The sequence below is a fragment of the Aspergillus nomiae genome (genome assembly GCF_001204775.2).
Source record: "Aspergillus nomiae NRRL 13137 chromosome Unknown contig00044, whole genome shotgun sequence".
Taxonomy (NCBI): Eukaryota; Fungi; Ascomycota; class Eurotiomycetes; order Eurotiales; family Aspergillaceae; genus Aspergillus; species Aspergillus nomiae.
In genome coordinates this window covers 19,839-32,428 of record NW_015378099.1, presented here as the reverse complement: position 1 = coordinate 32,428, position 12,590 = coordinate 19,839, and the positions used below count along the sequence as shown (strand labels likewise).

General features: G+C 48.7%; 4 protein-coding genes across 4 annotated transcripts; 3 read left to right on the top strand and 1 right to left on the bottom strand.

Moving 5' to 3' along the window:
- Positions 1 to 124: 124 nt before the first annotated feature.
- ANOM_002456 (SIP1 domain-containing protein) lies at positions 125 to 1,635 on the top strand (the record flags this gene model as incomplete). The annotated part of the gene is made up of 2 exons (XM_015547713.1): positions 125 to 381; positions 549 to 1,635. 2 exons carry the CDS (start codon positions 125 to 127, stop codon positions 1,633 to 1,635), a joined length of 1,344 nt encoding a protein of 447 aa, XP_015409761.1.
- Positions 1,636 to 2,105: 470 nt separating this feature from the next.
- On the top strand, positions 2,106 to 3,549 carry ANOM_002455 (Qc-SNARE protein; the record flags this gene model as incomplete). Its single annotated transcript, XM_015547712.1, has 2 exons — positions 2,106 to 3,169; positions 3,236 to 3,549. The coding sequence occupies 2 exons, from the start codon at positions 2,106 to 2,108 to the stop codon at positions 3,285 to 3,287; spliced, it is 1,116 nt and encodes a 371-aa protein (XP_015409764.1). The 3' UTR covers positions 3,288 to 3,549.
- ANOM_002454 (uncharacterized protein) lies at positions 3,378 to 8,811 on the bottom strand (the record flags this gene model as incomplete). The annotated part of the gene is made up of 19 exons (XM_015547711.1): positions 3,378 to 3,491; positions 3,542 to 4,008; positions 4,065 to 4,276; positions 4,327 to 4,712; positions 4,763 to 5,284; positions 5,338 to 5,398; positions 5,450 to 5,618; positions 5,678 to 5,745; positions 5,803 to 5,869; positions 5,924 to 5,978; positions 6,041 to 6,192; positions 6,543 to 7,170; positions 7,220 to 7,348; positions 7,402 to 7,947; positions 8,014 to 8,124; positions 8,180 to 8,387; positions 8,441 to 8,448; positions 8,512 to 8,639; positions 8,694 to 8,811. Coding segments are annotated over 19 exons (4,053 nt in total), but the record flags the coding sequence as incomplete, so codon positions are not given.
- A 110-nt stretch (positions 8,812 to 8,921) lies between these two features.
- On the top strand, positions 8,922 to 9,668 carry ANOM_002453 (DUF4149 domain-containing protein; the record flags this gene model as incomplete). Its single annotated transcript, XM_015547710.1, has 4 exons — positions 8,922 to 9,017; positions 9,077 to 9,110; positions 9,169 to 9,448; positions 9,502 to 9,668. Coding segments are annotated over 4 exons (576 nt in total), but the record flags the coding sequence as incomplete, so codon positions are not given.
- Between the last annotated feature and the right edge of the window lie 2,922 nt (positions 9,669 to 12,590).

The following is a 12,590-nucleotide window of genomic DNA, read 5'->3' as shown; positions in this document are numbered from 1 at the left end:
TACATATACAAATGAAACATTTAGAGGTGGCCCAAGCTCCCGGTGGGACCTCCCAAACTTCTTTTTTAGTCCAGTCCAGGAACAGCTTCAAAGAACTCCTCTTCACCCACTCTCACCAAAGGCCATGTCCAGCATACCCGATAAGCGCAAACAGCCCAGCTCTCAGACTGGCGGGACCCCTTACGCAAAGCGACCCCGTCCTTCTTACGCCGACGAAGAAGATGAAGACGAGATGGCACCAGCCGTAACTCCGTACGAACGTCCTCGGAACCACCCGATCTACGGACAGAAGAGCGCTTTTCCCGGTCTCGACACAGCCGATGACGACGAACTATTCTACGGCCCAGCAGAGGACGGCTTGGAATATCTTCGCATGGTCCGGTAAGCCCCACACCAACTCTCCCTTTGCTGGATCATACCGGTTCCTTTTATCTATTTTCCCGCTTGCTAAACGCCCGCGTGTATTTGCTTATTGCAGCCCGCGATGAATGCGATTCTATTCTATTCCAATTCTGGAGCTAATCCTGGCCATGCGGTGGAAATCATAGGTCAGAAGCTAATTCACTGCCCTTCCTATTTACCGCGCCTCAATCTACAGATCCGCCCGCCGAGGAAACCAAACCGAGTGAAGTCGAACAGGACGCCAGCGAACCTCAACCCGAAGAAGAGAAGAAGAAGAAGACGGATGTCGCCCAGGAAGGCATCTACAGGGATGGGGTGTACGTTGCGGCCCCGTTGACTACCGCGACGGCACAACCGGATACCGCCGAACCAGTGCAATCGGATGCACAGTCGAGCTATTACAACCTTCTACACCACCGGTTTTTGCTCCTCCGGTCGATATTAAAATGCACGCCGCCGTCGACCGCCATAGCGGCGCTGGACGAGTCGCATCCGATAAGTCTGCCGCGCCGCTCGAGAGACGCGCGCAAGGAGTGGCGGCGTCTCTTGCTAGCGGCGGACCCGCAGACGGTGCAGCTAGCGTGTATGGATATGGAGAGTGTGTTGGGGGTGCTGGAAGTTATGGCGAAGCTTATGTCGGAGAATATCAGGAGTGGGGATGCGGAGCGGGTTCGACGGATCGGTGCGTGGGCTTGGGGCTTACTGGGCAAGTGTCGCGATGTTGGGCAGTTGGCGTCGGAGGAGGTGGGTGAGATTCGGGACTTGGGAAAACGCGCTGCTAAGATCTTGCGGAAAATGCGCGAGGAGGATGAGAAGAAGCGCTCGGCTGGGGCGGATGAGAACGTGTCGAGTGGAGAGTCGGATGACGAGAATCCAGCTGAGGATAATCCTCCAGTGGAAGAGGAACCAAAAGAGAATGCCGAGGCGCCCAGTGATCCTGCTGGCGAATCTCTCGACCACGATATGCCAGACGCGGAACAAGAGCCTCCTGCCGAGGAGCTAGAAATGGCTAAAGCACAGCTACAGGCTAAGATTGAGCAAGCCGATGTATCTAAATCGGCCGAACCCGATGCGCAGGAGGACGAGCCTAAGACTGAGGATAATGCCGTCGACGTCGCCATGCAAACCCGGGCCATGCTGGATATGATCATTACGGTGGTCGGGGAGTACTATGGCCAGCGCGATCTACTTTCGGCCCGAGAACCCTGGAACGACTTGACGAGTTTGTTTTGAACAGTTGGTTATCCTGGGTCCATAGTGCTGAGAAATAGTCGGGTTGCCGGTGTTTCCTGGCCGACCATCATTTAATCGGCGCTTATCAGTGGAAGGTGAAACAAACTGCATAAAGATACCCCAATCGATCGCCATTCACTGTTAAGAAAGGGAATAAATCCATAATACACACTATTGTACCTTATAGCAGTAAGCCAAGCATAATGTCTGCCTGAGTCAGTAAAACCGGTGAGCCTTGCGTCATTACAGCAAGGCGTAAAATAAGGTCGACTCCGTCCGGTGACTGACAAGCTAAGCTTATCAGTCAGTCATTCCTTTACGCCCATCACCCTCGTCATTCTCCCCCTAAACCACATCATCCACCCCCAATCCATGGCCACAAATCCCTCCCAAAGACCAAATCGACAAAATAAAGAACCCAGAAGAAACCCAAGAATTCCATGGCCCCCTAACCCCCATACCAAACCACAATGTCCTCCAACCTCGAAATCACCATCCCAACAACCAGTCTCTCCCCAACCTCGCCCCCCTACACAGTCTACAACCTAACGCTCCGGCTCCCGCTGCGCTCCTTCACAATCTCCAAGCGCTACTCCGACTTCCTCGCCTTCCACAAGACCCTAGTGACGCAAACCAACGCCGAGCCCCCCGCGCCGCTCCCGTCCAAAACCTGGTTCAAAAACACCGTCTCCAACGCCTCGCTCCGCGAAACCCGGCGCCAGGCGCTAGAAGCCTACGTCCAGGCCATAAACGATGCAGACGATGCCCGGTGGCGCAACTCGCCCGCCTGGCGCGCGTTCCTGAACCTGCCGTCGGCGGCGAACGCCTCGCATACGTCGACGAGACTCCATGCGGCCATTACGGACCCCGGGAGCGGTGCCGGTGGGGCGAATAACCCCATCACGGATCCGACGCTGTGGCTGGATGTGTATCGTGATATGAAGTCGCATTTGCATGATGCGAGGTTGCAGTTGACGCGCCGGGACCAGGAGACGACGCCGCAGAAGCAGCATGAGAGCTCGGCGCGCGCGAAGAGTAGTCTTGTTAGGGCGGGGAGCTTGGTTGCGGCGTTGGAGGCTGGGTTGAAGGTTATGGGGGAGACGGCGAATCGCGCGCAGAGTCCGGGTGGGAGGGGTGGCGAGTTGGGGGATGGGGAGTTGCGGCGCAGGAAGGATCTCCTTATTAATGCGCGGAAGGAGAAGGATGGGTTGGAGGATTTGTTGAATGCTATGGCGGCTAAGAGTCGGGTGGATAATGCGGTGGCTTCGGTGCAGGATAAGGAGGCGTTGGTTGGGAGCGCGAGTAGGAAGCCGGCGAGGTCGGGGAGAGTTTTGGGGAAGGAGACGGAGAGGACGCGCGAGCTGGATAACCAGGGAGTGCTGCAGTTGCAGAGGCAGACGATGGATGATCAAGATCAGAGTGTGGAGGAGTTATTGAAGATTATTCGCAGGCAGAAGGAACTGGGCATTGCCATCAATGAGGAGGTGGAGATTCAGAATGCCCTTCTGTCGATGGCTAATGAGGATGCTGAACGGTATGTAGTTGCTTTGGTTTCTCTTATGCGGCTGAACGTTCTTCTTTGACTAATGGTTCTTCCCAGGGTACACCGCAAGATCGATATCGGAAAGAAGAGGATAGGGAAGATTTCTTAAGGGGCGATGCCCCTGTATCATTTCGTGCCATTTGGAGCGTTCTACAGGCCTCCTACGCTTTGGCCTGGTTGGTCTATTCTAGCGAGCATGGGTTTTGCAATGGGAGTTATGGTATTATTATAATGATATCGTTCACTAGTCATATCGGTTGTCATTCAGCTCACTCTGGAACCTCCGGCTCAACACTCACTTTGCGGACAAGAACTGTAAACCACGATTAGTCTAAGTCATTCCTTCGTGTTAATGAAACTTACGTCTTTGGCCTCCGCATCGGTAACCCTAGATTGATCCGACTCGCGCTGAGTAACAAGTCCCAGCTTGCTTCGTCGAATAAGCCACCACAGCTCTTGTCGGTCTCCTCCAAGCTTCTCCTGCAACAACTTATCTTTGAGTTGGCCCAGGAAGTCATTGTACGAGACAGGCTCTTCGTATGACACTAACTCATCACGCATTGTTCCCAGCGCTTCAACAACACGGTCGTAGTTAGCATCACCGAGACTATGTTTGATTTGATCTTCAATGATGGCCATCATCTGCTTTGTAGCGTCTTTGATGGCCTCGATATTCTCGGCTTGTGCGAGAGTTTGCTTGAACTCGGGAATGGCATTGTTGGGAGAGATCTTAGCGCGCTTTTCATGATGAAGCAGGGCATCGACGTCGAGTCCAGAAAGCGGCTTTTCAGTTTCGCGGGTGCGCTTGCGACCCTTTGCTTTGGGAGGAACTAGTAACAAGATTAGCAGCCTGACAGACTTCATTGTTTGGGAGGGTTGGCCCAACCCTTCTTAACATCAGCTATCTCGATCAATTTCTCTAGGTGTTTCTGCGAATTCTCCATGAGATCCTCTGGTGGGTGTGAATATTTGGTTAATCTCTCCGATGGAGGGAGTATGGGCTGGTCTGGATGTATAGCTCGAGCACGGATGGCGTTGTCAATCCGGTGCAAAACAGGCGAGTAGGAATCGTCGATAGGGAAAGTCTCCACCGGATTCCTAGTTTTGTCAATAAGAAGATATTTGGAATCATTGAGGCATAAGCTTACCCATCCTCATCTGTGTCGACAAGCTCCATACTATTCACGTACTTGCCCATCACATCGAGTAAATCATCACTGGGAAGATTTCGGTGTTGTGTCACAACCTTTCCAGAAACAGTTATCACCTTATCCAGAGGAGGGAAGCGATACGTTCGGACATCTTCGGCGAATGGTAGCTGAACTTCGAGCAGGCATTCATAATCAGGCTCGATCGAGGGCGCCAGCAAGACTATAACCGGCGTCTTGTTCTCTTTCACAACTAGACGGGCAACAGCATAGCAATCTAGCTCAAAAAGTGCGTGTATAAAGGATGAAATGGCAAGAGCAGCTTTGTCGTTGGCACGTTGTGCAATTATGATGTTTGTGCTGGACATGTGCATGTAACGTTCATACTGTTGTCGTGTCTTAGCGTATGCACCTAGGCGACTTCAGTAACACATACCTGGTCAGTCTGGATGAAGCCCATCAATTCCAGCCCTGCGAATGTTTCAAGAATCGTAATATTCTCATCAGTCTCGCTTATATGAACTGCGGTCCGTCCGTACTCATATCCTTTGGCGAGGTCATCTCGTTCGACGTCGATTTTCCCACCCGGTGCACTTTTGTCCTCAACCTGATATGTTCTCATGGTTCTCACCGTTGTGAGTCCGGCATCTGCAGACTGGCTACCTTTTTGGGTAGCAACAGCCTCAGATGACTCTGCCTCTTCAGGCTCAGAGCGAAGGACGAAAGAACTTGCAGTCGGGGGTTTGGCCGGATACGTCCGATAGTACCTTTCAACAGGAATACGAAGTGCAGAGTCATACTCCTCTGGGTTACCTAGTTGGAGATATCCTTTGAAGCTTGCCATTGACCTAACAGACTTGACACGGGGGATGTCCAATTCAGCCACAGCCTGCTCGAATGTTCCGTAGACTCCATCGCAATCTTCCACGAGGGTACGCAAGAGAGTTTCATTCTCCGCCTGTTTTCTATTGTTAGAAGATAAAGGTCAAATTGCGCGGGAGATCTCGCTACCTTGTGAGGGTCTTTGTCTTCTTCTTTGTAACCGTACTCAGGGTCATCGAAATCAATCCCCCTGCTCCAAGTTAGTTTTTGTGTCGTTGCTATTTCGTAGCAAATCACTGACATAATGACCAGTTCGATGTTATCCTCCTTGACCTTTTTCACTATCTCGTCCAGGTCCTCATCGCTCATGCGCCCCTGTCCGTTGGTGACCAAAACGATCTTGCGCCTATACTTCAACTTCTTGCAATGCGTGATGATCATCTGAATAGCCAAGATAATAGCGGAAATAGCTAGAGAACAAAGTTTAGTATTTAGATGACAAAGCCCAATGGTTTACAAAAAAGCTTACCGTCTCCCTTGTCCGTTTTGCTTGGTTTCAATTCATCCTCCAGTTTTCGAATGTCCGGCATAAGAAACCTTTGACATCCTGTCAGTTTGACGCACAAGCCAACCTATCATATTGTGGAAGCATACTGTTTGATGTTCGACAGTACTGAGATATGAGAGAAATGCGCGTCATCTTCAAGCTCGTTGGACGTTCCTTATTCTTTGGGTCAGTGTATGAGCCACACATGGTATTCAGAAGTATACCCACCATCTGTCCTGAGCCCGATTACACCCATCATCGCAGTTTTTCGGCCAGTGGCCACCTAATTTGGAATTAGACAGGTTATATAACGACCATAGCTCAAATACGGTGAGTACCACTCACTGTTCCTGTAATGCGATCCCAGACATATTGCATAGCCCATTCAAGATCACTCACTGGTCGACCATTGCGACATTCTCCCATGGACTTCCCAACGTCCACAATGTACACAGTTGCTTCCTTGTCTGCCATTGTGAATCCAGTGCGGTCCAAATCTTGAAATTACCCAAGAGAAGTCGACATTTAAAACTAGATGTATAAGGCACAAGGCACCTTCCGCTAGGCGACACGATGGCCAGGCAGACGCGTGATATTTCCCTTTTGGGTGAAAGCGGGACGCGAAGGCACATGACATCATGGCAATGGGAAAGTGCGTGGAAAGAGCAAGTTCAGCACACAACAGTGTGTGGCATTATGAAAAGCATCGAATATTGAAGCGTAAAGCATTGCTACATGGACAGTTAAAAATGAGCCTTGTTTCATAATGTTATTTCATTGTACTATGTCTATAATATGGTATGATATCTCCGTTTTCTTTATATTATAACCCCAAGAGCAAAAACACCGATTCTAAACCATGGGCAATTTGGAACTGAGATCGTGACGGTCCTTATAAGCTCGGTGATCTCTTCGAGACATCCAGCGGCAGCGGCAAAGAAGCCCAAGAAGGTCTTGCTAGGCGCAAGAACTCGGCTCAGGTACTCGGGGTGGAACTGTACACCGACGTACCACTTATGGTCCTTCAGCTCAATGACTTCCATACGCTCGCCGGCCTCGTCCTTTCCAATGAAGGATAGTCCACCCTGCTCCAGCTGGCCGATAAGCTCAGGGTTCACCTCGTAACGATGGCGATGTCTTTCCCAGATTTCCTGCTTCTCCCCGTACAGCTTGCGCAAACGAGACCATTCGGTACCAGACTGGAACACAGTCGCCCGCTTTCCAAGACGCATTGTACCACCCATCTTAGTCTTATCGATCTCAGGCATGTAGATGATAACAGGCTGTTCGCAGGTCTCGTCGAACTCGGCGCTGCTTGCCTTATCCATACCGCAGACATGTCGGGCGTATTCGACCACAGCCAATTGCATACCAAGGCAAATACCAAGGTAGGGAACGTTGTTGGTACGGGCCCACTGGGCGGCCAAAACCATACCGGTCGTACCTCTTGAACCAAATCCACCGGGCACAAGAACCTATGAATGTCAGTATTGAGTAGGCATAGCCAAAGAAGATGAAACCTACTCCGTTGGCGGTAGTCAAGTTATGCCACGCGGAATAGTATTCCGCAGGGTTGTTTGTCTTGTGCTCATCTTCAAGGTGAGTAGATTCGATCCAGATCAGATTCAACTTCTTGCGGCAATGCATTGACGCCTTTCGTTGATGATTAGCAACGACACAACGTCTACATGATCGGTCAAACTCACATGTTCCAGCGCCTTGCTCACACTCATATATGAGTCATGCAAGCTTGTGTATTTGCCAATCAAGGCAATCGTCACCGTCTCAAGGGAATGGATTTGGTTCATAGCCAAGCCTTGCCATTCCTGCCAGATGAGCTTACCACTGTCAATAAGCTTCTGATCCTTAGGGATAGCATCGGTTTTAAGGAGTTCACTAAGAGTACTGAGAAATCCTTGTTGTGCCAGAAGGATAGGAACCTGATATGTGGTAGAGACGTTGTGTACGCCAACAACCTGGTTCCGTTCCACTTGGCAAGAATTGGCGATCTTTTGGATAGTTGCCTCCTCCAGGGGCGTCTCGCAGCGGCATGCAATGATGTCAGGTCTGAGACCAGCACTACGGACATCACTGATGGCCCTCTGGGTAGGCTTGGTCTTCTGCTCCGAGCCAATTAGAGGAACATAGCTGACTTGAATCTGAAGGAAGTTGTTCTTGCCAACTCGTCTTTGGAGCTGAGCCATGGCCTCAACGAATGGTGCGCTCTCGATGTCTCCGACGGTACCGCCCAACTTGAAAATGCTAGGTTAGTCTATGATGCGATCCGTCGGTACTTTCTTGTACTCACTTCGACTAACACAGAAGTTAGCAAACACATTCATATTATTTGGCCCAGCATACTTACTGATGCAAACGTCAGGCTCCCTTCCAGACTCATCCACAGAAACCTTGGCGACCTTCTCAACCCACTGTATATCACGTCAATGCACTTCCTGACCAAGTAGGTACAACTTTGGGACGTACGTTCTGGATTTCATTCGTCAGATGGGGAACGATCTGCACAGTCTTTCCGAGGTAATCTCCACGACGCTCCTTAGTGATGACATGGTGGTAGATCTTGCCGGTAGTGATATTGTTGTCACCACCAAGAGTAACGCCGAGATAGCGTTCATAGTTTCCAAGATCCAGATCTGTTTCTGCACCGTCATCGCAAACGAACACTTCACCGTGTCTTTTGATTGTGTCAATGAATGCAGGTATACGGGGGAATCATGTGGGACCAACTCTAGAGGCTATATCGAAATCCATTAGCTTGTACGGCAATTGAGATGTTAAGGAAGTGTGTAGCCACTCACGTTCATAAGACCAGCATCGATGTTCAGGTAGGGGTCGATCTTGATCGAAGAGACAGTCAAACCCGCCGTCTTGAAGAGCAATCCACAGCTTGAGGCGATAATGCCCTTGCCAACGCCGGAGATGACACCTGCAGAGGGCTGTTAAAAAAATGACAGAAAAACATAGATCGGAAAGCAATTACCTCCAGAAACCAGAACGTACTTCATTTTGCAAAATCTGAAAGTTAGCCCCCCTAGTAGAATACTAGGGAGGGGGGAAGAACAAAAAAAAGTGGGCGCGAATATCCGCTTTTGGTGACTCTATAGGAAAAAAAAATTCTATCTTACCTAATCAATCATGTGGGCGGTGAGGCGGACAGTGAGGGACAACAGTACGGAATACTAAAAGCGGAGCGCTTCCCTGTTACATCACTGCCTTGGACCCCGTCCGTTGTTGATTTCAATACATACTACTCACTGTTCCATTTTCCCACCATGATTGACCCTCGCCCTTATCACATTCTAAGGTGAGTATTTTACAGGCATGTAGTCTATGCAGAAGCAACTTGCTTATTGGTACTTCCAGCTATGGCACTCTACTCGGTGTCCAAGTGTATCAGGTCAACGATCATGCAACATTTAGCGCCATTGACAGTCTACTAATTCTCAACGGAATAGACCTTCGTTTCCGGAATTGTAGCTTTTAGAGCCCTTCCTCGACCTCAGTTTGCTTCGTTGCAGACTGCCACATTCCCAATTTACTTTTCTCTTCAAACGGCACTTCCAGTGCTAGTTGCTTTGACAGCTAGCAACAATGGACAGCCGCTCGGCATCTCTGGACTCTTGGAGAACCCCAAGACTTTGCTCCCCATGGCCGCGGCTGCTGTGACTGGACTTGTCAACATGGTCGTGCTCCGCCCTCTGACTGTTAACACCATGCGTGAAAGAAAGCACCAGGGTAAGAACATCGGCCTCCTTCTAATGGGAAAGCGCACTGATTTGATTGCCCAGAAACCCGTGATGGCAAGAAGAGTTATGACCCCCCTCCCCATTCCAAGGAGATGGTAGCTCTTAACAAGAAGTTTGGCCGACTCCACGGCTTCTCGAGCTTGATCAATCTGGTCTGTCTCGGCGCTACCATTTACTATGGTGCTGTGCTTGGCAAGCGACTGGCCTAAGGACATGTCCTTTGCTGATTTGAGCTGGCCATATATGCCTCAGTGCACTATGGCAGGTCGTTCCGGCCTCGATATATTCTTGTAAATAGTGAAATTTGATCTCATAAGATTTGAGGCGATGCAAATATGTCCAATTAACCCTTTGTTAGTTTCGTCTAAACACATACCCTACCGGCTTTTTCGCATTTACAGAGTCTCTTTAACAGCTAAATGGTCCACACACAGAGACATACACAGAGAGAGAGAAGTCCTCAGTCTCTTAACTTTTACCAACAGAATCATAGGAGCAACAGCTAAAGTATTGTAGACCGGAGCATTCGGTACTATGGAAGCAGGCCCTAAATACCCAACTGGGTTAGCGCAGTATCACCTATCTAAACACAGCCATCTTAAAGAAAGACTCGGTATTCGAAGTAGGCTAAACCTACCGGCCATCAAGATAGCCAATTCACACCCCTGATAACGAGTGTGGAGCAAAATGAGCTGTTCCAGCCTCATACCAATTGGATCTGGCCCCCAATCAATCTCGGCTTTTGGCTCCTTCCGTCTTTAACTCCTGAGGTCCAACAGTTTGGACAGCCGAGACGCCAGGATGGCCAATAGCGTTTGTCAGTACCTGAATAGCCCCGGCTAGCCTAAAATATCCGAAGTCTCGTGCTCGCAGTAGTCTCTTACCTAGTAGTACTCCTAACTAGTCCGTGCTGGTGGGTTTGGAATGTTTGAGCCATCGTTGCTTTTGGCATCTACTAACCTGTGCTCTGATTGGCCCGCTCGCAAATGACATCATACGAAATTAGACTAACGTCTTTGGGTTTAGCCTGTCACATTAAGCCGTCCAATGAAGGCCGTTATCAAGATTTGATACTAAACAGAGGAGATCCAGGCCAGATGAACCAAACATTAGTGACCATGTCAGGCTATGAATAGATTTTTCTTTTGGTCCTTCGTCGATGGAAGAGGGGTAGGGGTATAAATAAGAGTAGAAGGAGGGAGATAATGGTGTTCAAGCAGATTCTTTCGTTCTTGTCACTCTTTCATCTTCAAATCAATTCATATATATATACCATTTCATTTGTGGAGCGCTAGAAACTATTCATTGAACTTCATCTTTCTCATATAACAGTCCCTCTTTCCAATCGTGAGTTGTGCTTTCCCTCGTCTTCGGTATGTGCGAATTGAAGCTGATAAAGTATAAATCATAGAGTATGGCTCTTTCATACGAAGCAATCGTCGTCATCGTCCTCCTTGGCTGCATCGCTGCTGTCCTTATCGGTTATTCCATACACTCTCTTTCAACCAACGGATTCCAGGATGATGAGCCGAGGCTTGATATATCATATGAGCAAAGGAAATATATGCGGGAACACCGACTACGCAACCTACACTGGCTCGCTCGGGAAGCCCGTGGTGGAAAAGTGGATCGAGACGTTGAAGCGGCCTTTCCTCCTAGCGCGGAGCACCATGATTGAGTCGACAGTGGTATAGAAAATGGATTATCTCTTTTCACGAAGCAGTTGATCTCATGCGGAGCCCGAGAGAGTGCATCACTACATTCACACTGTGGGGGATGTCGTGGCTTGGTTAAGCAAACACTATTGTATTGGAGTTGCTCCAGAAGTCATGAGCTTACGACGTCAAGAGTTCTTGTCGAACAAATCAAAAGCATGTCCTGGCGACTTGCATGCTTGGGACCATGGTCTTGCCTGCTCTTTAGTTGGTTAGCAGCCACGTTAACATAATGGGTGTTTGCCATTGTACAGTACTAGTCAAAGGTTAGACTCTATACCAGGAAAACACATGTCCAATACCACACATATCTCTTGAAATCACATCAGTTTTATACCAACGGCCACTATCTTGCAACATAGTATCATAATTCCCCGGGCTCTTGCTCACGTATGGGTAGCGTAACTTATCACGCATCTTGTGGGGTACATTAACTGCTCCTGACTCTGTCGAAAACGCAAGTCGGCTATCCCACGCTAGTGAGTTGCAGTGGTGGCATTTATATGTGAGACACATGGTGCTCTAAGCTGAAAACAGTCACAGAGAGCATTATCTTAATTCTATATTCTTTTCTTCCTCTCTCTAATTTTATTTCTATATAGTGGCCCGCTCTACTCCTCTAGTAACCAGTCCGATTTCTTTACCTCTGCATCAACCGGTATATAAAATAGTAGTCAAACAGCCTGGAGGTATATGATCTGCTATCCCACGGAGAGTACCTTTTTATAGATAAGCAGTCACTCTTGATGACTTTGCCAACTGGTAATATGTTCGTACCTATATAATTGACCTACATAGATATATATTCTCAATCGCCAAGATATATATTAAAAGAAAGAGATTTCTGCTGGGAAGTTTAATAATTATTTGAAACGACAGCAAAACTCGTTGACTATCCTATTAGAATACTGTTTCTCCCAAGCTACGCTGAGGTACGCTAAAGAGCAAGATCATCCATGTATTCTCCATTGTCAGATTGCTACAATATGTCTGGAAACAGACTGTCAAGGCGACTAGAGCTTGAATAAGAGGTCTACTTGTCCAACCACAAGAAAGAGATTAGTATCATTACAGATAAGTATATAGCAGAGAGATGAGAGGACAAAAGAACCTGCCCAACATAATCGCAGTTCTTCTAGAGCTGATATGCTGGAGGTTGACGGGATATGTAAGTGGTGTGCCCCAGGGGGGTGTGGGACGAGTACGATGTCCTCTCACATAGTTAAGTAATAAAATCAAAGTAATTCCAGCTGTTATACGCCTAATACTTAATGCTTTGCGTATAGTTGAACCATCGGCTCCTATAAATAACTCCTCCCCCCCCACCTTGTTGTCTGCAGTTCCTTCCTACTGGTCTTCTGTTTTAATTATATCTCCCAATTCTTTTATATATGTATTGAAATCCTTTCCTACATC